Source organism: Rhipicephalus microplus, chromosome 5 (assembly GCF_043290135.1).
Source record: "Rhipicephalus microplus isolate Deutch F79 chromosome 5, USDA_Rmic, whole genome shotgun sequence".
Lineage (NCBI taxonomy): Eukaryota > Metazoa > Arthropoda > Arachnida > Ixodida > Ixodidae > Rhipicephalus > Rhipicephalus microplus.
In genome coordinates, this window is record NC_134704.1 from 174,616,311 (window position 1) to 174,642,877 (window position 26,567).

The following is a 26,567-nucleotide window of genomic DNA, read 5'->3' on the forward strand; positions in this document are numbered from 1 at the left end:
GTCGGTTTCGTGGCTTTCAAACCATGTTCGGGGAATGCCGTCCAGGTAGAAAAGCACGTTGGCGAGCATGAGTGTGGGATCCCAGCGGTGAGTAGCACTGACGCACTTGTACCGGTTCAGCCAAGTGTCAAGATCGATCGTACCATCACTGGAGAAAGTGCCGGAATCCCGGAGGTGCGGGACTGTGACGTAGGTGGTGGCTTGGACTGATGAGGGCGGCGTAGAGGAAGTACCAGCAGTCGAAGCAGTCGAAAGGTCGCCGATGGTGCGACCGCTGCGCGTCTCCATTGAGGTACGGGGGTCGTCCATCTCCACCAATAATGTTACGAGTAACTTGTTTAATGATCTATTTACAGCGCACAGAACTCGACGAGCAAGATGGCGCCAGACCAGCATCAAACGAAAACCCACTTCGTCCTCCTCTTTCGTGCAGCCGTGTTTAGCGGCTGTTATGTGTCAATATCATACGTAAGATTGCATCGCGTATTCTTGCATGGTGGGTCCAGTAAAGATTGAATAAAGATGAATAAACCATTCAGATTGCCGATTAGACGTTCTTCACCCCACATCAGTCACTGGGATTAATTTTTGGCAAAAAAAGAATAGCGCTTAGCGTGTGAATAACGTTATCATTTGAAGGCAGAACCTTGCAAACTAACTGACATTACCATGAAGTAACTGTTACAAATGCTTCAAATTGTGATATGATAAAAGCGTATCTTCTGTGGGTCCCAAACGCCCGAAATTCCTGATGGAACAGCACCAAAGAAAAAATTGGCCCCGCATATGAATTTTTTACTGTAAATGTCGTCGAAAAACGATAGTCTTGCGTGTGTAGAGAGTGAACGAAAGGTTTATTTGAAGTTCTGCGCGAGAAAATTCGCGATTTGTATTCTAAAAGCGCTGCATTAGAGAGTCTCGATCCGCGCAGCGCAGGCTAGTGTGCCCATCGAGTCACGTTAGACATGAGCGCCATCTGGCAGTTATCTTTGAAAGCAAAGGAAGGCGTGCGCGCCTGCGGAGAAAGATGCGTGCCTGTCTCGGAGGCGATAAGTAGTAAAACGCAAAGCGACGGGCAAGTGCCACCACCATGTCGTCTGAGCAAAGCCTTGGAAACACTTGCCTTTTTGAGCATCGCGTTGCACTGCCAGCGCAGCGTGATAAACGCTACGGTCCTTAGAATTACTTGTGTGTGCCTTCTCTAGTACGATGGCACACATACAAAACATCGAGGTGCTGTTATGGTGCCTTAGAAATGCACAATAGTTGCCTTTACATTGAGGATCGCACAAGTATGAACGCTGAAACTTGAGCAATATTGGTGGGCGCTGCGGATGGGGTAGGTCGTTTGAGGTATCGTTTGGTTACTTTGGTGCCATGAGAAAGATCGTTACCGTGGACAAACAGACAAATGCGGAGACAGAAAGACGGACAGACACACCGAAATTTCAGCGTCGAAGGTTCCCAAAAAATACTATCGTCTTTAATAAGTATTACAGGAATTCTGCTGCTACTGTGCAACACTTTTGCGAATGTTTCCGTTCACCTTGTTCTCCTTCAGAAAATCAGACAGAAGAGGGGTGAGAAAAAGGTTCGCTCTACATACTCTTCTGCTTTCCTCCTGAGGTCGTTCTTCAAATGTGTTAGAGCTTTGTTCATTACCAGCCCAGTGAATGCGATGAAAAATTATAGGACTGCATCTCGCATCTAGAGCAATGTAGGGCACCTTAATATTATACCTGAATATAGACATTCCTCTGCCAAAGCAGTTTATGTCATGTAGTATAACGAATAAAAGTAACTTGATAATTTGTGCCTCCTTCCAGATTCCACAGTATCGTCGGGAAAATACCACTACACGGATTTTCACACCTGTCTGGTATTGGACATTGACTTTCAGGGATATCGTAAGCTTCCTTTTCTTTATGTGTGCTATTTTCAAGTTTGACCAGTAATGTTTACTCATGAAATTATACGGTAATGTCTGCTCACGTTTTCTTATATTTAGTGAGAGATTTTTAATGTTTTAGTACTACAATCTTGCCTACGCCTGTAGTATTGATAGGTAAACGTTTTAACATCACGTTATGAGATCTAGAGCAGACACTACCAATGCATGCTCGTTAAAAGGCAGCCAACTTGAACGGCCTAAACCAAGAAGCACAACTTGTAGATTACATTGCAAGATCTCCGTAATTCCCGTGCAACAACAGCGTCAAGCAGGACGGTCGACGTTATGTAACAGTTGTTAGGCTGCGCAGCTTTCCTGGAAACCCGAGACAAGGTCACACGAACTGTGCAGCGTACGCGCAAACTAGTTTTAAAGATCCCAACCACGGTACGTGTATTCTGCAATAGGCCCAGAATGCAGCGTGTGATGTTGCCGCTATTTTCAGTGCACGGTATAATCAGTGGAAGGAATGTCGTTTACGGACAGTGTATCGGTGGCAAAGTATTTTCCAGTGACGCCCCGAAATCTATATTTCTGCGCGCTTCGTGATGGCATATTCATAAGACAGATCAATGTAATTGCACACGATTCCATGCGTGAGAGCCATGCGAGAAAAAGAACGACGTGTGTACAAACCACACGTGGTTGGTACACACGAAATAATGCCGCAATATTTCAAAGACATCTAACGTGGACGTGGCCACTATTTTAAAGATTCTTGTCTCGCTGTACGTTTCGTGCAGAAATATATTGAGCTGGGCGAGTTGGTAAGAATGCCTTTTAGAAAGAATGCAGGGTGCACACATGCAGGAGAAAGTGAAAGGCAGAGAAACAACCACACCAATATATCTTTCTTCCTATCATTCTCGTTTATTGTGCACGCGCTGAATTATTCTTAAAGCTTTTGCAAGTTTTGCATGATAGCGTACGCAAGAAGAGTAGGGTGCTTCTGGCCCCTACTCACCCCTCCTATTTCTGATGGTGCATGCAGCTCTAACGAAAAAGCTGGCGCATCAAATCAGTTACAATAAGCGCTTTACAGGAAGATGTTTGGTTTACACTGCACAGACAGACAGATGAACTTTATTTGTTTACAGTGTACAAGAATAATTATTAAAGGGTCCTCACATGACGCACTGTAAAGTTCCCAATATAGCTTACACGTGAAACAATTCAACTGCTTCGTGTTAGGGCTATAAGGTACGTGCGTTAATGTTATTGAGGTAAAGTATGTGATACGTTTATTCTACTTTTGTTTCTAAAAACACACTCAACTTGCGTCTCACAATTTTTTCAGCAGTGAATAATTTACTACTTTAGGAACACACAGCTCTTTTTATGTATTGAAATAGAAACACGAAGCATGGAGCCGCGCTGTTCATTTTGTTGTTTTATTTTAATAACTTCAGTATAGGTTGTAAAATGAAAAATACAAACGAGAGTGCCAGCCACAATATTCGTTGATATTGATTGCGAAACCATAATATTTTTTGCAACGAAAGTAAAATCTTTCAATCAGGACTAATCAAGGCCTGAATGTTCAATATGTCACACATGGTACCCTCAGTTTGCTACCTAAAATTACTATTATCATGAAGGTTCAGAAGTAGTGGGGGGATTATTAACCCACCGAGTAGCAAGCTTTCGAACAATGAGTCCGTCGCGGCTGGTTCTCGAGCAGTGAAAAAAAACGAGACCTTCTTTTTCCTCCCGGGCGAGAGCCACTTTTGCCCTTGAAGCACTACGTGCGGGTGGCATTATTTCCTTTTCCGGAAAGAAAAAGAACAAAATAGTGAAAAAAAAAGACATAGCACCCCACAGAAAAAAGCTACGACATAGGCACGTAAAAAAAGGAAATAGAAAATTCAGGTAAAAAAAGTACAAAAAAGAGCTATTCTTGGGTCGGCTCATCGGAAAAAATGCGTTCTGTCTTCGATCTACGTGGTCAGTTTCGTTCGGCAACTGGACGCGGGCCAGAATAGATCGTTCAGCTCGTTCTTGGTGATAAGCGCTGGCGTAGGTCTGCGGAAGTCTACGAGAGAATTTGCGCCACAACATCAGCTGCTCCTCTCGATTCTGCTACCATGTACGTGCCCCTTCCTCGAGGTAAAAATAAACAGGACCCAGTTTCGCTGCGTCGTCCCACTAGTCCAAGGTGGCTACGCGCTCTAAGCTTGTCAACTAGTCTTCAACGTCTTCCCTCTCCTTGGGATGGAGCGTCGCTGGCACTTGTGGGCTTTCTAGTGTGTAACGCTTCAACTTCGTGTTTTCTGTGCCAGTTGGTGACGTCTGCACAGAAGTGCTGATCATGTTTGTTAACGTAATGGGAACAATATCATCAACTTCCAGAGGTAATCCCCTGACTCGGCGGGTGGCCCGATGAACTGTGGTGTTTACTGGCAATGAACTCGTATCACGGCTCCCTGGGAGTGTCTGCAACATCCGTGAGGCTACCCAGCACCTCCACCAGTTTGTCACGAGGCTTCAGAAGTACGGGGGTTTATTAGGGCACCGAGTAGCTAGCTTCTGAACAATGAGTCCATCACGGCAGGCTCTCGAGCAGGGAAGAAGCACGATATCTTCCTTTTCCTTCAGGGCGAGACTCGCTCTGGCCCTCGACCCACTACGTGCGTGTAGTAGTATCTTGCAGTAAATAACGCGCACAGCTAACACGTTGGTTTCTACGGTGCTCCCGTGTAGCTAAAGTAAACCACTTACTTAAGTTTCAGTAACTGAAACCTGAAGACTTTTGTATCATACTAAACCTTCATAATGCGACAAGTAGGCGTGAGAGTTCTTTTAGTGCAACACCCTTTGTACGTGTTAAACTATACACATATTCAAAAAAGCTATCTTCAGCACTGCAACTTCATTGCATCATAAAGTATGTCACCGCTATGGCTACAAAAACCTTGTTTATACTTAGATTTTTATGAAGGTATGTCCCTTTCACTTAGCAGTTCTCCTAGCAGTTATTTAACAGATAGAAATATAAATAGATAGCGAAGAAATGCTTCGCATATAGAAATAACTGCTTCACATATTTGCACGAATTACGTGAACTTACAGTATTCACAATTCATGCTACCGCACATGTTTGGTTGACTCTCAGGACGACACATAATATTTGACGCCACCGCAACGAACTTGTCTACCTCAGGGCCCTCTGCTAGATCAGCATTTTCGTGAGGTTAATAGGAATAACTTAAAAGCTTACTTTCCCATATTTTTTGTGGCACCAAAATGTGATTGCTTCAAATGTTTACGGCAGTCATGGAAGTTTTCAACTCCAGTGTGAACGCATATAAAATAACTTTAATTACATAACCTTCTAACGGCATTTATTGAGCTTAATATCAGTGTCACTTTTTACTGTTGGAATCTCATTTACTTTTCAGAATGTATGTTGGTCGCCTCTCCACGATTTGAGAACAGCGTACCAAAGGAATGCATCTATTACTTCCGGCGAACCTGCGGCAGAAGTGCTAGCCTTCGCAGCAGAGATCACTGCAATGATGACGAAAATGCCAAGAAATGCTGAAGCACTGTGACTCCCTCTTGGAAGCCTATGGTCTGCATACAAGAGAAGCCTCAGCCGTACAGCATTTGCGTAGAAATAAATAGGTAGCACGATGCTGGCGAAGAAGAGAATAACTAGAAAAACACCGATAACTCCAGACCCTGACACCAACTGCCCTTCTTTGTGTATATCTACTCTCCGTGTCTTTCCTCACAACCACCAGGTTACATAGCTAATACGAAAACCAACTTGTCAAGCTTTCTACGCTTATAGTGACAAATAAATATCTTTATATGTTACGTTATACGTTTACGCATGATTTTTGAAAGCGCTGATTTCACTCAGCTGTTACATTGATTTCGTTTTTTGATTTCCACCTATTCCTGCGATAACTGAAACTAGCTGGCAGTATCTAGAAAGAGTTATATATTGAGCGCATTCATTTCACTTGCTATCATATTGTTCCTCTCCCGCTAGTTATAAGCCGTGTACGCATTGGCGAGGAACTCTTACATATATGTATTCGTTTAAAATTATTTATTTATTAATCCAAATATCTCACGGGTTCCTATTTTTCGAACATTGTGTGAGGGCGAGGGGGAGACAGTAATAAACAAGAACTAGAAAATTGTTCAAAATCTGCTGAATTCAATACTACAATAAAGAGATTTTTTATAAAGACGTTGATAGGCATGAATCGAAGCACAGCAAAACACGCGAAAACAATGTCAATAAATAGATATGCATGTGCAAAACAGCCACTGTTATGAAATATATTTTATACAAAAATACAATTTAAATATTAGAATAAACAGTGACAACTACTTGAAAAACCGCTGCAAGACAATAAATTTATAAGATAAAGCAACTGTAACCAAGAAATGTTTGAGGAAAAGAATAGAGTGAGCTTATTTTTAAACGTTTTGGGCTCACGTATGTTCACAATGGTGCCCCAGAGCCTGTTCCACATTTTTATGACCCGAGAAAGTGCAAAGTTGTTATATGCGTGCGTTCGCTAGGACAAACACTGAAAGCGCATTTTAATATTGAGACGGCGAGAAGAGCGATGTGGTTTTGTAAGAGGCTGTATGGTTTGACGGATACTGTATATTTTCGTGTGTAGCAAGCAGATTAGAGCAATATCCGTAGGTGTTTGAAGATATAGAAGCGAAAGTGAATGCCTAATTTTTGTTATACTAGATAGTCTGTTGTATTCATAAGCAATGAAGTTAGCTGGGCGATTCTGGACAGCTTTAATGAATTTCATAAAGTAATGTTGTTGGGGAAGCCATATGGCTCATTCATATTCAAGCTGAGGGCGTATGAAAGTTCGGTAAGCGAGCTTGCGAGTAGTCGTTGTTGTGCTGGTAAGACTACGCTTAAGGTAGCCTACAGTTTGCGATATTTCGCAGTAGATTTATTTATGTGCGTGGACCACGATAGCTTAGGTGTAGAATTGGTGCAATCATAATAGTAGCAACTTGTATTTTAAAAAGCGTCATTTTTGAGGATATGAGTAAACGTGGAAATCAAAAGCTTTCGCCCAAAATTCATAGTTTTGCATTTGTTAGTGGTTAAACACCTAAGCCATTGATGACACCGATGCGTTATACGGTCTAGGTTATGGTGAAGTGCTACTATGGTCACTAGCCGTAGCAATTTTTCTATACAACTTACAGTCATTTACGAACAATCTGATTTTGGATGTTATCTTCAACGACAGATCGTTGATGAATATAAGAAATAAAAAAGGGCCTAAGACGCCCCCTACGGAACACACGAAGAAACGTCAGTAATGTGAGGTGAAGTGCCTTTGATGACCATGAACTGTTTGCGAAATTGCAAGAATACTGATTCCTTAATTAAGGAATCGGTATTAAGTCATGAAAAATTTTCTATAAGGCAACAGTGGGCTACACGATCAAATGCTTCTGAAAAGTTTATGAGTAAACAGTCGGTCTGAGAATTATCATTAGCGTTTCGGTATAGAGTATTAGAAAATTCTGAAACTAGCATTTCACTTGAACATTTTTTTAAAAACCTTGTTGGTTATGTAAAAAGAAATTAGTAGATTCCAAGTGTACGCGTGAGACGATGATGTGTTCATGTAATTTACCGGGTACACTAGTTAATAATTTCAGTCCATAATAAGAAACGTTGTTTCTATCTCTGATTTGTGCACTGAAATGAATTTTCCAATTTTCCAGTCGTATGGGATTTCGCCTGCGGTTACAGATTGCTGGAAATTTTGTGCGAGAATTGTACTTGACGTAATGACTGTTTAAGAATTTACGAGTCAAATCCGGATGCTACAGATGAGGTGGATATTTTTATTGATGGTATTCGCTCAGATGTAACATTGATAGGGCTCATGTACTTGCAGCCAACTTCTAAGAAACAACGCGTGTTGAAGCAGTTTCCTATGTAGGCACAGATGTATAGTATAGCCAATGAACATAGTTGCAAAACCTTTGTATTGAATGGCATTATTGTAAAGGTCGGAAAGTGCGATGCGACATGACTTTTTGGAAGTTTGATTTTTTCCCTAAATTTCACAGGAATACTGATGTATATTGATTGAAAGTAATGTGATAAAGTTTAGTGTTTGCTCTGCATGCAGCGTCCAAACACTCTTTTTGCCTTTGACAGTGGTGAACCCGAGTTCCTAACTACTTTATATATACATCACTTCTTATTTCTGAGCTGCCGAAGTGACCTTGTAAACCTTGGTTTTGATACGTTAACACGGGTAGAAATCCGTGGTACGTAATCATGAATGAGTCGGTGTATGTTGTCTTTGAATAGCGCCATGAACTGATCGCAGCGACAAGGAAGTGAAGAATTCGTCATGAAAAGTCTGCCTTTGTTGATGACTTATACGTCATCTTTCTTGTAATTTACAATCAGTTTAGGAGTAGAATGACGAGAGAAATGTGGATTTTCAATCACTGGATGAAAGAGAGCAGGATCACTGAAGTCATCATGACAAGAAAGAAGACGAACTTTCTCTGGGGAAGACATTAAAATGAGATCGAGAATGTTGTTACATCGAGTAGGTGGTTTAAAAGTTGGACAACGGAGGAATCAAGTGCAAGTTGAAGGCAGTCATTAAAAGCACCTGCTTGGGAAGTAAAGTTAGGCCATGGCAGAAAACTTGAAATCCACAAACAAAAATATATCTGACTTTGGGTATTTCGACTTGACATCGCTAATTTTTTTCATTTAGCCCTTTTCAAGGGATAACCGGGGGGAGGGCGATAACACATACCGAAAATGATGTTGGATGAGCGCGACGGCACGAAGAAGGACGACTGGTATGATTGACAAAAGTATCAGCAATACTGAAATTTATATTCTTGCAAACTATATCCATCGAATGAGATTAAGCATATATCACTCACTAAATCACTACTTAAAAGAAACCGCATTTGAGGTTACACTCTTTTACAAAGGGAAAAACTTGCTTTAATGCTTCAGAACCTCAGCTACAGTGGAAGCTACTAGGTCAGTTATCGTTCAAGGTCAAAATTTAACAGTAAATCTTTACTGTTAAACGCTGGCTGTAAGAAAAGCTTGGAGGAACTTCAGCGCATTACTGTTATCATCAACAACATGAAGCGAAGGCCGTGGTTAGAGTTTCATCATCCCTGTCGTTGCCATAGGCGAGCGCCTCCTATACCTTGGACACTGTATACTCGACCCTACGGTGCGTCTCTCCCATGCACGTGCTATATTCTCGTTATGGGGGCAGTTGGCACGTCTCGCGCTTTCACCCTAAAGTTTGCGCTGAAATTACAGAATGGCCAAAGGTCACATCGCTCACCGCAGCGGCCGCAGTTGCGAAAACAGTGAACTGTTCAGATATAAAAGAAGTACTAGCTGTGTTAGTGCACACTCGGCCTGTACGTTCATTACGGGCGTCCTTCTTTCCACCTGAGCAGCGCCTTGCACGTTTTGAGCTGCTTGCAGGCCTTAACGCTACATTGCGATTAGTCCTAATAGCACTTTTTTATTTGGCCTGGTGGTGAAACTGTAACTTTGCATATTTCTTGAAATATTTTGGATCATGGGATGTTACTAAAACCATCATTTACTTCAAATGGTTTTCTCTGACGTGATTGGAGATGTCGCGACTGCAATATAGTCAATTTTTTGAAAATCCTAGTAAATTTGTTGGCCGAATTACGCGCCCGAGAGCCAATATCGGGCTTGTCATTCGTGAGTAGGTATTTTCGCGTGTAGTTAGAATACTATCCCACGGGACGTTATTTTACCTGCGCAGTACTGAAGTCAATACTTGTGAACCACAATGCAAAGAAAAGTTAAAGGGTAATTAAATCAAGGGCCTCCAACTTACCCTGAACTTTCAAGGATGGCCTTAACAAGCGTTGCAAAAAACTAGTTATGGGTTTTGCTCAAAGGAAATTTGTGTTGTGATCTGCCTGTTAATACTCTCGCCATGAAATAAACCGAGCCAGTCGTTCGCCTTTACACACCGAATGAACGAATACCCGCCACACTAAAGAGCAGCAGGAACAAACTTTGCTGAAGCCTTTCGTTACTAAGCATGTCAAAATGAAGCGCCAGTGAAAGAAGATTTAAGATTTTTTAAGAACCTTGGCGAACCTTTGTATATACTCACTGCAGCCCACGTTCACTAAACATAGCACGGTTAAAGCACCGGTGGGTGTATGGGTCTAAAACTTTTTTGTTGTTCGGCAGGACGCACGTTAGCGCGCAGTGGGCGACTCCCATGTCGGTTACGCCTGGCCAAGCCGGTCAGCCGCTGCGCGGGCCTTCCGGACGGCCCAGAGTTGGTCGGACAGAATAGGACTGCGGAGGGCCGCCTACCGCCTGGCCAAAGTAGTGTCGGACTTAATGTGCATTGCCTTACACTTCTAGAGTATGTGTGGAGGCTTGGTGTCATAACACCGGTGTATGTAATTATAATGTAGCTTTTTACGTGCACCTAGGTGGTAGGAAATATTATCTGGGTTTTCACGTCCCGAATCCACGATGTGTATATGAAGAACGCCGTTGTGAAAGGCTCTAGAAATTTCTATCGTCTGCTCTTCTTTAACGTGCAGTGACATTGCGCAGTACACGAGGGTATTGGAAAGAAACGCGAGCAACGCAGCGCACTGTTTTTATCGCGCTTGGACTTTTGTGCCATTGAAAAGATACTACATGATTCTTGATTCTGGCATAAATCAATCCAGCAGCCATATTGTCATGCAGGCTGGAAGCAATTGAAAAAAAAATAAGTGTAGAACACCAGAGCGCGTAGACAGCGCACTGTTTACGTTTCTTTTCCTCATGATAACACAAACAGAAACTACCGAAAGATACAAAACATTCATTTCATTACTACGGTATACGTAACCGACTGTGTACCGAAATGGTTCGTCTATACATACGTGCACACAGGTGCGGAAAAGTTTCGTAGGGGTGTGGAGGAGGATTACTATATTCACTGAAATAAAAAAAGAAGGCAACTCTCTCGGCAATCATTTCTTCTTTTTTTTTGCTTGTTTTGTGGAGGCAGAGTTCATTCACACAAGCAACAGCTGCAGGGAAATGTGACACGGAGAAAAGTGACACGCAATTATCGGAGGCTGCATGCAATGGCTGCTTTTCCTTTCGGGGAAGAACGTTTGTTCACTACGTTAGCGAATCACGTCAATATTCTATCAAGTCCCAATAGGTTTTTTATTCATTTTTGTGAGCACCTGCTACATTCTATCTAAAACGCCTACTTGAAACATCAAGCAAATGTAATTTAGACAAAGAAAGAAAATGAACTTTGTGCTATCCCCAAACGCTGATTGGAATGACGAGCAGAGCACAAGCGTAGGCAAAACAAATATTCTCTTCAATCTGCTCGTGTCTAATTTCGACCGTCCCCCAGGTCAAGCAAGGCTGTCAACAAAGTCGAGTTCATACTGGGTCGTCGCGTGTTATAGAAAAACAATAAAAGGCTGCTGTGATAAGAAACGTAACATGTTCCTAATATAAGCTCAGTAGCTAATCTTGTTTTTAAATGCAAAACATTTTTTAGCAAACTTCGCTGACATTAGGCTTCCCTATCTATCTATCTATCTATCTATCTATCTATCTATCTATCTATCTATCTATCTATGTATACCAAAATTGCTGTGACATAACATGAGTGTATGACGACCATAAGTGACTAGTCATAACATGAAAATCAAGATCTCTATGTCATGAATTCTATGATTGACATTTATTGGTCTTCCTGCTCTTGCGGTGGTTTCATTCACATGACGTGTTGCAAAACTGGTATGGTATGACATGATTGCATGGCGAACAGAAACGACAGACCTTAGCATTAGAAATATGATATGCTTGTCATGTACCAATATGACTACATGCCACACTCATGATACACTCGCGGCCGTTTCGCTGGCTTCGCATATACCACATTTGCTATTACGGTACGTGAATGGATTATGAAGGTATGTGGCTGGTGCAAACATGATAATCATGAGATTCGTGTCATGCAACAACATGAATACAATGCATGCGCATGATGAACGCGCGGCTGTTCGCTAGCTTGACATATACTAACTTGGCATTACATGATCCGAAGTGGGTGACGAACGTGATTTACACGTCCAAACATCATAATGATGACATGCATGTCTAGAAAACATGACTACATGCTGCGCTCATAGTGCGCTCGCGGACGTTTCGCTAGCTTCACACATACCAATTTTGGTGTTACTTGACGTCAGGAAATGACGAAGGTATATGGCTGGTGCGAACATGATTATTTTGGCATGCGTGTCATGACTGAATGCTACGCTCATAGCGTGCTCGCGGACGTTTTGCTAGCTCCACATATACCAAATATGGTACTACGTGACGTGAATAGACGAGGAAGGTAAATAGCACATCCAAACATGATAATCATGATATGCGTGTCATGTAAAACATAACTACATGTTAGGCTCTTAGCGCGCTTACGGACGTCTCGCTAGCTCCACATATACCAAGTTTGGTATCACATTACGTGAATTGACGACGAATGTAAATGGCACGACCAAACATAATAATCATGACATAAAAGTCATGTACGGCAAAATTTACTTTCACCTTGTAACGTTGTGCTGAATTGAAAGTGACATGTCAACCTTGCTCATTCGTGCTTCGCATATCATAGATTCCCACTGTACGTGCGATCTGCCATTTTTTTTTCAAGAGCCTCTCTAGAGTGTCACGCCAATTTAATCCCAATACTCCTATAAACAGTGTAAATACCATGATTGGTGGATATAACACACGTCTAACCTATTATTCCCCTACCTTCATAATGAAACACCTGCGAACCCTGTGGTCGAAAGTGGAAACCACTTTTACTAATTTATTTTGTCTCGCCCAAATTGCAACGCAGCTGTGCGTCCTCTGACGCTACCTGCGGGCATAAAAATTGCGGCCGGGTACGAACCGCGGAGTGTGATTCCTACGAGTTGTACGTACCGCAATTCCACATGGGTCTTGCCGTTGCTGGTATCAAGTTTCTCCTGCTAATTGCTCTTACGCAAGCCTCTCGAGGACCAAACAAGCTACAACGAGACCTCCCAGACTCCTTCAAGGTAAAATGACTCTAGCGAACCACGAGGAGTGTAATAGCCACGTCAGCTCAATCAGCGTGCTGACGGAAACATTTCGAAGCATGCCCTTTCTGAACTTATTTATTTCACGGACACACCCATGGCTTCTTTTGGACATTGCATTGCTAAAGCTGCATCTTCGCGTTGGCGGCAAACATGGTTTTCGTTTGGTGAATACTGTTACATTTTTATTTCTGGCACTCCTCTTTGTCTTGCGAGTAACAAATAGCAGTTGCGCTGATCCTGAACACTGAAAGATTTACTGCACAGCTCTTCCAGTGCAGAAAATGTAATCACAATCAGTCTGTTTTATGCTCACTGCAGGCAGAAAGACTCTCGTGTTAATCTCCGAATGGATATATCTGTTTCGAATCGATTACGCTGCTTTGCTGATAACTTGTTAGTTTGATCGACACAACTATGTCGCTTCAAACTTTGGGAGCTTTTTCCTTATTTTGGGGTGCACTATTTTACTGCGACTGCTTCCATTTGCCCGTAGGTATTGCGTTATCCACCTTGGTTAACTTCTCTCGCTTCATGGAAGCTAGAATATCTGCTACTCCTGTTTTAAGTGGAGAGCACTCTAGAGTGTCAGGCTGTCGGATGCTACCATATGCTGTCGTGTCGTACTCTGTTATAATTCCTTTGCGTAACGCAGGCAGAACCAGACATAGCATAACCAACTATAGCCTATTGAATACACGCTCGCGATAAGAAGAAATCATCTTCCTCTAGTTCTTTAAGCAACTTCCTAATCACATTAGGTGAGGACATTTTCATACGTTGGATAACGAAATCATCATCAGCAGCAGTAGCAGCAGCAGCAGCAGGAGCCTGCCTACGTCCACTGCAGGACAAAGGCCTCTCCCATGTTCCGCCAGTTAACCCGGTCCTGTGCTTTCTGCTGCCAATTTATACCCGCAAACTTCTTAATCTCATCTGCCCACCTAACCTTCCGTCTCCCCCTAACCCGCTTCCCTTCTCTGGGAATCCAGTTAGTTACCATTAATGACCAGTGGTTCTCTTGTCTATGCGCTCCATGCCCGGCCCATTTCCATTATCTCTTCTTTATTTCAACTATGACATCCTTAACCCCCGTTTGTCCCCTAATCCACTCTGCTCTCTTCTTGTCTCTTAAGGTTACACCTAACATTTTCTTTCCATTGCTCGCTGCGTCGTCTTCAATTTAAGCTGAACCCTCTTTGTAAGTCTCCAGGTTTCTTCTCCGTAGCTAAGTACCGGCAAGATACAGCTGTTATATACCTTCCTTTTGAGGGATAGTGGCAACCTACCTGTCATAATTTGAGAGTGCTTGTCGAATGTGCTCCACCCCATTCTTAGTCTTCCAGTTACTTTAATCCCGTGGTTCGGCTCTGCGGTTATTACCTGCCCTAAGTAGACATAGTCTTTTACAACTTGAAGTTCGTTTTTACCTATATCGAAGCGCTGCTCTTTTCCGAGGTTGTTGTACATTACTTTCGTTTTCTGCAGATTAATTTTAAGACTCACCTTTCTGTTCTCCTTGTCTAACTCCGTAATCATGAGTTGCAATTCGTCCCCTGAGTTACTCAGCAATGCGATGTCATCGGCGAAGCGCAGGTTATTAAGGTACTCTCCATTAACTCTTACCCCTAACTGTTTCCATTCTAGGCTTCTGAAAACCTCCTGTAAGCACGCGGTAAATAGCATTGGGGAGATTGTGCCCCCCTGCCTTACACCCTTCTTAATTGGTATTCTGTTGCTTTCTTTATGAAGCACTATGGTAGCAGTTGATCCCCAGTAGATTTCCTTCAGAATGTTTACATATACTTCATCTACGCCACGATTCCGCAGTGTCTGCATGACGGCTGATATTTCTACTGAATCAAACACCTTCTCGTAATCTATGAAGGCTATGTATAGTGGTTGGTTATATTTTGGGCATTTCTCTATTACCTGATTGATAGTATGGATGTGGTCAATTATTGAGTAGCCTGTTCGAAATCCAGCTTGTTGCTTCGGCTGATTTAATTATAATCTTTTCTTTACTCTGTTAGCAATTACCTTTGTAAATAGCTTGTATACTACAGAGAGCAAGCTGATCGGCCGGTAATTCTTAAAATCCTTGTCATATCCTTTCTTATGTATTAAGATGATGTTGGCGTTCTTCCAAGACTCTGGTACTCTTCCCGTCAGGAGACACCTCGTAAACAGGGTGGCTAGTTTTCTTAACACAATCTGTCCTCCATCTTTCAGCAGATCTGATGTTACCTGATCCTCACCAGCAGCTTTGCCTCTTTGCATGCTCTCCAAAGCTTTTCTGACTTCTTCTATCATTACTGGTGGGGTGTCATCTGGGTCTGCAAGTTCTTATAGTATTAAGGTCGTGGTTGTCTCGGCTACTGTACAGATCTCTGTATAACTCCTCCGCTATTTTAAGTATCCTATCCATATTAGTAGTTATTTTGCCTTCTTTGTCCCTTAGTGCATACATCCGACTTTTTCCTATCCCAAGTTTCCTCTTCACTGCTTTGACGCTTCTTCCATTTTTCAGAGCGTGTTCAATTCTCTCCATGTTATACCTTCTTACATCGCATACCTTACGCCTATTTATCAACTTCAAAAGATCTGCCAGTTCTAATTTGTTTGTTGTACTTGAAACTTTCATGATTTGACGCTTCTAATTAGATTCTTTGTTTTCTGGGAAAACTTGCCAGTGCCCTGTCTCTCTACCCTGCCTCTAACTTCCACTGCACACACCGTAATGATACTCGTCAGATTATCATTCATTGTATCTACGCTAAGGTTGGTTTCCTCACTAAGAGTCAAGTACCTGTTCTGAAGTGGCACTCTGAATTCCTGTACTTTACCTCTCAGTGCTAGCTCATTGATTGGCTTCTTGCGTATCAGTTTCTGTCGTTCCTTCTTCAGGTCTAGGCAAATTCGAGACCGTACCGTTCTATGATCACTGCATTGGATCTTGCCAACCACTTCCACATCCTGCACGATTCCTGGGTGTGCACTCATTATATAGTCTATTTCGTTCTTATTTTCGCCATTAGGGCTCCTCATGTCCACTTGCGGTTTTCTCGTTTTCGGTAGAAAGTATTCAAAATCCGTAAATTATTGCGTTCTGCGAATTCTACTAGTAGCTCTCCTCTGGCGTTTCTAGTACCGATGCCATAATCTCCCACAGCCTGGTCTCCAGTCTGCTTCTTCCCTACATTTGCATTAAAGTCGCTCATCACTATAGTACACGGTGTCCCTACCTTACTCATTGCCGATTCCACGTCTTCATAGAAGCTTTCAACTGAAGCGTCATCAAGGCTGGATGTAGGCGCGTAAGCCTGTACCAACTTCATCTTGTATATTTTAAAAATTCTGTTTAATTACGACACCTACCACCCTTTCATTCATGCTATAGTATTCCTCTATGTTGCCAGCTATGTTTCTGTGAATTAGGAACCCCACTCCCAGTTCTCTGCAGTCTGCCAAGCCCCGATAGCAAAGGTGCGCCCATTCTGTAGCACCGTATAGGCCTCATCCGTCCTCCTAACCTCACTGAGCCCTATTATATCTCATTTAACACCCTCTAGCTCCTCGAATAGTACAGCTAGACTCGTCTCACTAGATAAGGTTCTAGCGTTAAACGTTGCCAAGTTTGGGTTCCAATGGCGGCCTGTCCGGATCCAGAGATTCTTAGCACCCTCTGCTGCGTTGCAGATCTGACCACCGCCGAGGTTAGTTGCATCGCAGCTGCTGGGGACTGTGGGCAGTGAGTTATTTGACGTATGCATGTGGGAGGTAGTGGCCAGATACTGCACCAGGGTGGCCAATCGTTCTCTGGTGAGGGAGTGCATTCCCGGCGGTGGTTACCGGTTAGGCCGCACCCCAGGCCTCTTAATGCAGTTCCATTACCACGCGGATTTGTTTTATCCGGTTGGGAACTGCGCAACACCAGGATTTGAACCACGGACCTTTTGCATGTGAGGCGGATGCTCTAACCACTACGCCATCGCCGTAATAGGCTAAAGAAATACGTCAACACAAATCACATATACAAAGTGAAAAAGGAAATAATCGAGAAATATAAAAAGAGAGAAAAAAACGGGAACATGGAAAGAATCTGGAATAAGAATAAAGAACAAGAACAATAAAAAACTGTAAAGGAGAACAAAGAAAGAGAGAAGGCTAGAAAAAGAAAAAAGAACGGAAGAAAAGGACACTGCGCACCCCCGCACCAAATTGCTTCAGTCTGTCTTCGCACAACTAGGACGCCGCTGCACTGATTATCTGCTATGATTCTTCTTTCCAATAATCAGTCTGTGAATGTTAAAGCCATCATTTATCGCTTCACACCACGCTACGGGGTCTAAAACTTTTACTGAGTTCACCCCTTACATTCCTAATGGGCGAAGCGGTAAATTGCTTGTCAAGAAATCTGAATATCTGCCATATGCACTCCAGCCCATTCATATCATACCATGAATATTTTTTCGTGAGTAAGCTTTCCCGCCAGGAATTCATCAAGGTAGAAACACCCCTTCAGAGACCTTGAAGGGTGGTCGATTGCTCATGTTCCACCCTTGTTTTTTTTTCCAGGATAATGAGTATTTATTTATCATCAGCGGCATCATTTTGTTGTTTTTTTTCTTTATTTTGAAATTTATTGCCATCATTCCAAGATAGCGGCATGTCCTGTACATGCCATTAGTTTCTGTCATTTCTGCGCTCAATCTCGAAAACTATGTCTCGTTAAATGATTGGTATCATTCCAACCACACACACACACAGATATATATATATATATATATATATATATATATATATATATATATATATATATATATATATATATATATATATATATATACAATTGCCGGGAATAAATTTTTGGACGCCGGTTAATAGTATGGATAAAGAGAAGACACACGTCAAAAAACAGAAAGATTTCTTTACGTTTCGGCCGTGGGACCGGCCTTCGTCAGAAAACAGAAGTAAAAGTGGTGCAACAGCATATAAGCGCATACGTTTCGCTTGCAATAATCACGTGAGTGGAAACATCATAAAAACAAGTACAACAATCAGACATGAAATCTATATGGGGGCCCCCGTATCACATCCTACTTATAAGCAATCAAATAACAAGTCACGACACGTGCACAAGGATTACAGCTGGTACAAGCAATAACATCTACAGCGGTCACTGATACAAGACGCTGAGTTTCCTCGTACTCTCATTTAAACCGCCTGTGATTGTATTGAACTTAAAGATGAGAAATGATTCGCGCACTTCCCTGTCATGATGCGTTCGGAAGCCAGACTCCAGAATCATGGCTCTAATGTTGTCAAATGAGTGGCCCATTGCGTTAGCATGCTTTGATATTGAAACGTGAGGAAGTGAAGAGATATGAGCCTTGTGATTGTTAAACCGATATCGGGAGGGTGTTTCGGTTTCGCCTAAGTACTGCATTCCACAGATCAAGCATCCCAGGAGGTAAACTACATTACGCATGTCGCAGTTATAGTCACCATTTATTTTCACGCTGAAGTTAGATGCGGTGCTGTTTGCGATAAGTGAAGTGGTCATATGCTGGCAGACTTTGCAACGAGGTTTGTTGCAAGGACGGCAGCCAGTAGGTTTACTGCGTACGCTTTTTGACGACATGAGTAGGTCACGCAGATTTTGCGCTCTTCTATACGTCACACGCGGTGGTTCTGGGAAAATTCATTTAAGTCGTTCGCTTTGTAGAATTATGTTATGGTGCTTTTTCAAAATGGAAAGTACGTGTTGCGCAGGCGCGGAAAATGTTAGAACAAGGTTAGTGCAGGAGAAGACCAGCTGTTTATCTTTGGTGCTTAAAAGCGTTTTGCGGTCCTGGTTACTTGCCCCTTTTATGGCGTCATATATAATCTTGGAAGGGTATTTCTGTTTTAATAAAGCACTCCGAAGCTGCGCACAATTGGAATTAAAATCAGTTTCTTGGGAGCATATTCTTTTAAAACAAAGGGCCTGGCTATAGGGTATGCTGGTTTTAGAGTGCTTGACATGGTTGCTATTAAAAGGAAGGTACTGTTGAGTATCAGTTGGCTTTCTTTAGTGGCAAGCTTGCCATCACACATTGTCACTGTTACGTCAAGAAAGTTGATAGTTTGTCCTGAGTAGGTATGAGAGAATGAAATGGACGGATGAGCGTTGTTGAAATCGTGAATGAACGATAAGAGATGAGGTTCACCGTGCTGCCAAATCATGAATATATCGTCAATGTACCTTTTGTAGTACAATGGTTTAGGTGAACGGCTTGTCAGAAATTCGTTTTCGAGTATGCCCATGAAAATATTGGCATAATTAGGGCCTATGGGTGTGCCCATCGAGGTGCCATTATTTTGAAGGTAATGAGTGCCGTCAAACTCAAAGTTGTTAGATTCCAAGACGAATTTTAAACGGGTCATCAAAGTCGAGCTGTCGATTATTTTGTCACAGAGAGACATGTATGAGTGAAGTACTGCTCGTATTCCATCTGCATGAGGAATGTTTGTATATAGGGACGCTACGTCAAGGGTAACCAGGAGTGAATCAAGGGGGACAGAGAGGTCCACGATGTCGGACAAGAAGTGGTTTGTGTCTTTGATGTACGATGAAAAAGAAGACGGAATTCGGTTAATTACTGTATCTGCAAATTGGGAGACCAGCTCCGTAACTGTACCAATGACGGAAACGATAGGTCGACCAGGGTTTCCTCACTTATGTATTTTTGGCAGGAAGTAAAAGCGACCCGCGACTAGACTTAGTGGAACGAGGGTATGCAGAGCCAAATTGGGGATTTTTTGCTTTTCAATGAGGTTAGTTAGCGTGCGTATAAAAATAGATTTGAGCTGCTCAGTGGGGTCCTCGTATAGCCGCCTGTAAGAAGTGCTGTTGGAAAGCTGTCTGGAAGCTTCGCTGTCATATTCGTGTTTGTTTAGTAGTACCACAGCTCCCCCTTTATCAGCTCGTTTAATTATGATATCACCTCGACCTTTCAGTTGCTGCATTGCTGCGGTTTGGTTGATCGAAAGGTTTCTCTTAAACGGAACCTGTTTGCGGTAAATATGTAGCACATCGCGTTGAACGGCAGATATATAGAGGTCTAGGCACTTATCTCGTTTAGTAGGTGGGGTCCAATGTTTGTAAGATGGCAAAATAGAGGTAGGGGCATTAGCAGGGCTTTTGTCAAGGAAGTATTCTTTCAGTCCTAAATTTCTGGCAAAAGTGTCTATATCTTTCATCAGCTTGAATTCACTAAAACCTCCTGTCACTGGGCAAAAATTGAGTCCTCGAGACAATAGTGAAATTTCATCAGCGGAAAGTTCATAGGAAGACAGGTTGACTACTTTACGTGATGATAGGGGGTCACCTAGAGGTGTGGAGTTAATAGATTTTGAAGAAACTTCAGCGGTATGCCTTATCGGGGGAGTATGAGGCGTAATAACCTTGTCCCTGACAAGCTTCTTTCTTTTAGCTGCATATACTTCATCTGATTTTTTTCACTGGTATGCTGCCAGCAGCGCGCATTCATAGATGGCGAGTTTATGACGGGAAAGTAATTGGCTTTCTTGGTTACGAATGGCTTTGAGCGATGTTTTGTAATGGCGAATGACAATGCACACCAAATCAAAAGAAGCTCTCGAGAGCACCTCATTCCACGCGACAACCTCAGAACCAGACATGCTAGTTGTGGCGGGTTTTATGACAATGCGGAGGCCTCTAGGTACAATGCTAGCTTCTAAATGAGTATTTAACGTAGAGATATGCGATTCGCACTAAATCCGCTTTTCTATCACTTTGCGAATTTTTAAGAATATTCTAGATACAGAGTAATCGGAAGAATTTTTACCAGGACATGTAGATGGTAGTCACTGGGCCCTGCTTTTTAGAGGGCCATCGGTGTGATGAGTTCGCAGTAAGTATGGGGAGGCTTGAGCAGTAGGGGCACCAGAAGTCGAAAAACTGACAGTTTTGGACGTAGTAGGCTTCGGCTGTTGTAGACATGGCGAGTTCGAAAGGGAATTGTCCATCGTCGACTGTACTACTACAGGAATCGTGTCGTTGGGCTGGCTAGATGGTACCTGGTTGTCCGATGCTCGAGGCAAGTGATTGTTGCACGTTACGGGTGATTTCGACAACCCTAGAATCGGCTGAACGTGATCGTCCGAGGTTGACTTTGTAGTAGATTGTGAAGGTGAACGAAGGCCGGTCCCACGGCCAGTCATGGCGGCCAGAGGATATATATTGTTACGTGGAAAATAAGAGTTTATATACATATATACATATATATATATATACATATATATATATGTGTGTGACGTATGAAGCGATGATTGGTAGAAGCCAAGAAGGAAGAAGTCAGAGATTAAAATAAACATGGAGTATGAGCCGGGCCACGTCACCCAGTCATCCTAACGTCACACACACACACACACACACACACATATATATATATATATATATATATATATATATATATATATATATATATATATATATATATATATATATATATATATATATATATATATATATATATATATATATATATATATATATATATATATACTCCTATTTTCCACGTAACAATATATATCGTCTGGCCGCCAGGCTGGGTACAAGCAGTCCAGCCGAAATTGCCCTTCCGTAGCGTTGATCATCGCTTCGAAGGTGGCATCATTCAGAGGTTTTGAGCCCTGAACCATCAAAAACATAAGTAATGCTTCTGGCGGGTGGCATTGACTGCCATTTCAGTCACGCTCAAGTGCCAACCATGCCTCAAGAAGTCGGCCTTGGCGTTTGAATGCCAGACGGTCTCCGGATGGGAAACTTTCTGGAGGAGGACACTGGCTGCATCGCTGTGGTCGGTGTCGGTAACAGAATCTTTGCCTGCTCACAGGCTGAGTATCCTGAAAAGCCATCGTAAGCGGAATGGTCTCCAGTGTTTGGCATTGACTGTGCCTTGGTGGACTGTCTTGCATACGCCATAACCTGCCTTACCGAGCTGCTGAGCGTTCTGGAGGGCGACAATGTCTGCGTCGGGTAGGTTGTTGAAGGCACTGGTCACGCTGGGTCATAACGTGGTGAGCGGCAGCAGATAAGACAAGCAGCTGACATTTTTTCCGTGTATTCCAGCCAAGCTTCCGCCGGCTGCATGCTCAATGGCCACTGCTTTGGCATCGAAGGTGTTATTTTATAGTATCATATTCAATTTGGTAATTCGTTTGAAAAGAAGTGCATTTTTTGCATTTTCATATGCACATGTACAACCATGAACTGTTTCATGTATCTGTGTTTTCGTTATGCATACTGCTTCAAGGTAGTGTTTCTTATATATATAAATTATGTTCTTTTGTATTCCTTCTCACTTTGTTCTCCCACATTATGCCCCATTCTTTCAGTGTTTGAGATTTTACATTATGTCTACAGTTGAAGTTTGCTACTAAATTTGTTGATATTTTACTGCTTGTGTTATGCGTTTTTGTACTTTTTCTGTTTTACTTACTTGTATTTCATTTTTTTTACGTCCCCACGAGTCTGCGGCCAATCTGCTCAGGGTCAGGAATCCCGTCAAGCTGCTTTTTAGCAGCTTTTATATCCTGTCCCTGCATCTTTTTCACTTTTTAATCTGATTTACATTTTGTTTTGTGTTGACCATTGCCATTGTATGAAAACATTGAATCACTGTACTTTAACATGATTGCTGAAAAAGATTGCTAAATAAACTGAAACTTAAACTGAAACTGAAGGTAATATTTCTTAGACTTCAGCAGCCATGTTACAATTTTCAGCGTCCACCAATGAATAATTACCCGGAAGGGGAAGCTCACTGCCGCCGAATTCCGGAACCCGTCTGCGAGATGTCGGGACCGTTGAATATGGAGTCATGGTTGTGGCGACCTTGTTGCAAATGACATTTTTGTCAGGTAGGACGGAACTTTGCATGTGGAGAGCATCCGCACGCTCGGTCAATGACTGCGGGGACGGCACGGCTGATTGCCAGGGCGCTGACGCCGTCACAATGTCGGCCGATGCATTCAAGCACTCTCGCGCTGTGGTAAGCTTGGAAACAGGCTCACCAGCGGTTGTGACTTGTAGGCACTTTCAATCTGTGTAAGTGGCGAAGTGGGTCGCAAATGTAGTTCAGGCCCTCCGCTGCGAAACCAACCTTGCGGCCTTTGCCGGTGTCCGTCACGGAGTGTTCCGTGATGCCTACCGGGAGGTCACTGCTGGACACAGTTGTGCCGTCACGGCAGTAATCCTCAAAAAACTCGGTATCTCGGAGGAGCGGGTTACAGCTGTAGCGTCCGGATAGTCCGAATCCGTGTCATCGAGGGAGAAAAGAGTGGTAGAGGCGTTCAGGGCTACTGTCTTTTCTGTGCTTCTCACAACTTGTGCCCGAAGTTTATAGTGAGTTAGCAGGGGATTAGTCACAGGTAGAGGAAAGTGCGCGAAACAGACGGGTCAATTTAGCGCACCATTCTGCCCAGCATCACTGCCTGTCTCCCTCGTAGGTATGCCAGGCCTTCGCGGCAACGTGAAGGCTGTCGATGGCAACCGTTTATTTCTGACATTCCGGCCAGGCATGGAGAATGCCGAGAGTGTCAAAAGTCTCCAGCCACCCAAAGACGTCCTCGTGGATGGGGCAGAATAATGGTAAAACGCATGGAGCCAGCGAAGGCGGAAGGGCGGGTGAAAATCTTAAGTGTGCCCACGCCAAGCAGCCCGTTGCTCTGATAGCGCTGCGAGAGAACGCCAGAGCGCACGGCTGTTCTCAAGCGAGCTGGCTTCAATGTTTTGTGAGGCGGCAGCAGTTAACAAGGCCTTGCTTGCGCATAATCCCTATAAGGTGGCTGTCAGCCTGGAACTCGACTATATCAAGTTGTTAGTTGTGATTCGAAGTTGCGTGATGTAGTGGGAAAGCTTGGCGAGGCTTTCGGGCGAACCGCATGCGGAGCCAGGGGTGACATCTTTGAAGGACACAGCGTCTCCGGAACTAACGGTGGCAGAATCTATAGTGAACGACGCATGGATGGCGTTCCTGGGAGGCTGATAGGGTGCTTGAGTCCAGTTGACGGGACCTTCACACGTGGTATCGTTAACCACGTTCCCCGACGAGAAAAGTTCACACGGTTAGTTGGCGCGAACCGGGGTCACGGCATTGACGAAGAAACACTGAGTCACCGAGGAGGCCTGGATGCCGTCCCCAAATGGTGCTTGCTGCGCCGAGAGGTTGTGAGGCGTCGAGGAGGCAAGCATGCCATCTGCGGGCTATGCTTGGTGTGTTGGCAGGCCGGTGCCGTGGCCGAGAAAGTGTGGACGGCTTTGCTTAGCTGGCAGGTCCGGAAAGCTCAAGGCGCACGAACACAGGTGGTGGAAGCCTGAAGGCTTTGTTTTTGACGACTGCAACATTGTCATGATGCGATAAAAAACAACGCCTGTTCAGTACTCCAACTTTTTTATTCTTCCATCTGTCTTACGTCTCTGCAATATATATATATATATATATATATATATATATATATATATATATATATATTGTTACACGACATCGGAAACGAGAGAACATCAGCAGTTAGACGACGAAAATGATGAATGCGATCGCGCTCGTGTTGTTCTTGCTGTTGTACCTCCATCTCCCTGTATATTTTCTAAATTTGTTTATTTCAGTTGTTCTCTCAGCCCCCCCCCCCCTACATTTGGTGGTGGTGCGGGGTACAACACCGTATAACGAAGTTCCGCAATGGCCACTGTTTTAATGTTGCCACCATGGCAAACCAGGTACCCGCTTCTTCCGAGGCGACAACAACAACTGTTGTCCTTCCAAAGCTAAGAGTTCCTGGCACGTTCTGTGGCACTAATAATGTTGGCGTTGAAGAATGGTTGCCGTTGTATGAAAGTACCAATAAGAAATACCGATAGGATGAAACTCTTATATTGGCAAACATGTTCTACTTGAAAGGAACAGCAAAAGTGTGGTTCTAGAACCACGAAGATGAAATTGAAAGCTGGGATGCGTGCAAGGGAAAGGTGCGCGGCCTTGTAGGCAAGCATGTAGGTATAAAGACAGCGACCAAGAAGGAGTTGACATCTTGTGCGCAAACGTCAGCAGAGTCCTACGTGTCTTACATACAGGACGTGCTCGCCCTTTGCAAAAAGCAGATGATGGCATGGAAGAAATTGAGAAAGTAGCACACATATTGAAAGGCATTGCAGATGATGCGCTCAACCTTCTCATATGCAAAAACTGCAACATGGTCGATGCCATCATCAAGGAGTGCCAGCGTTTTGAGGCCGCAAAAAGTCGACGTATCCCCCACCATTTAACTCGACTACCAAACACAGTAGCAACCTGGTCGTGCGAAGACAAGCCTGCACTAAAGAGGCCATTAACTGTAGTGCATGTGACCAAGATCATCAGACGTCAACTTGACGCCTGACGTGCTCCCATGCCTGTGACTCTATCCCTTACATGATGCCACTGGTACATGCCATTGTACGACAAGAGATTTCCCATGCTGGACTTGCCTCCGAGTACACTACAGCTCCCTCTCAGCTGATCGACCGTCGTCGACACCCTGTTTCGTATGCCCAAAGCCAAAATCTTCCGGTGAGCCCTCGCAGTCCAACCGAGTGGAGGACTGCTGACGATCGTTCGATTTATTTATTTATTCAAAATAACTTACAGACCCAACAGAGCATTGTGTAAGGGGAGCATAAAACAAATACATACACGAATTCGTAAAATTTGTATACAAACAGTAACATGAACTAATTGTCAACTATTATACAAGTTCTAACAGGAATAACAATGAGAAAATATTGATAATAATTTTAATAGGAATAGAACGGCAATGAACATCAGATGAGTATACGAGTGAGATAATGACGTGAAACAAGTTTTAAAAAACAAGCACAAATTGTGAAAGGCTTTACATTATTCAAAATAAAACATCACTGAATAAAACACAACACAACCAAATGGCATGTTAGTATTCAAACCATCAAACAAAATAAGTTTAAAGTAAGAGGAAAAAAAAGCGAGATACCAGTAGTGGATAAACGCGTAGGTGCCGATTTCGATATGAATTAAACGAGCAGTTAATCCTGGAAATGGGCGATCAGAAGGTGCCAGAATTTTTCCCGATTGCGTTTAGCTACGATTTCATCTGGAAGGCTGTTCCACATGCGGATGACACGGGGGAGAATGCCGTTGTTGTTTCAACTGCCGCCGTATCGGACACGGGGCCCGCCTATTGGCATCAGACATCCTATGGGTACACCAATCGCCCAGAGAGGGATCATGGACGCTTTCAACCTTACCGGGAATCACCTCAGGCCACCAGTGAAGACGTTCCTTCTATGCCGCCATATCGCCATCGTTCTCCATCTCCGCATGCTCACCAGCCCCGTTCACGGCTCTGCCGTCGCTCGTCGTCTCGCTTGCCCCAATTT

General features: G+C 43.3%; 2 protein-coding genes across 3 annotated transcripts in view; both read left to right on the forward strand.

Annotated features, from left to right (window-relative positions):
- Nucleotides 1–5,770, forward strand: part of LOC119174113 (uncharacterized) — a 29,185-nt gene extending 23,415 nt beyond the window's left edge. Inside the window, exons 4-5 of the mRNA XM_037424921.2 lie at nucleotides 1,827–1,907; nucleotides 5,350–5,770. Of these exons, the coding sequence (XP_037280818.1) occupies nucleotides 1,827–1,907; nucleotides 5,350–5,492 (224 nt within the window). The 3' untranslated portion in view covers nucleotides 5,493–5,770. The remainder of the gene's footprint in view (nucleotides 1–1,826; nucleotides 1,908–5,349) is intronic.
- A 7,158-nt stretch (nucleotides 5,771–12,928) lies between these two features.
- Nucleotides 12,929–26,567, forward strand: part of LOC119174112 (uncharacterized) — a 76,244-nt gene continuing 62,605 nt past the window's right edge. For both annotated transcript variants that reach the window (XM_075896201.1, XM_037424919.2), the window contains exon 1: nucleotides 12,929–13,087. In XM_075896201.1, coding sequence (XP_075752316.1) covers nucleotides 12,983–13,087 — 105 coding nt within the window. In that variant the 5' untranslated portion in view covers nucleotides 12,929–12,982. The remainder of the gene's footprint in view (nucleotides 13,088–26,567) is intronic.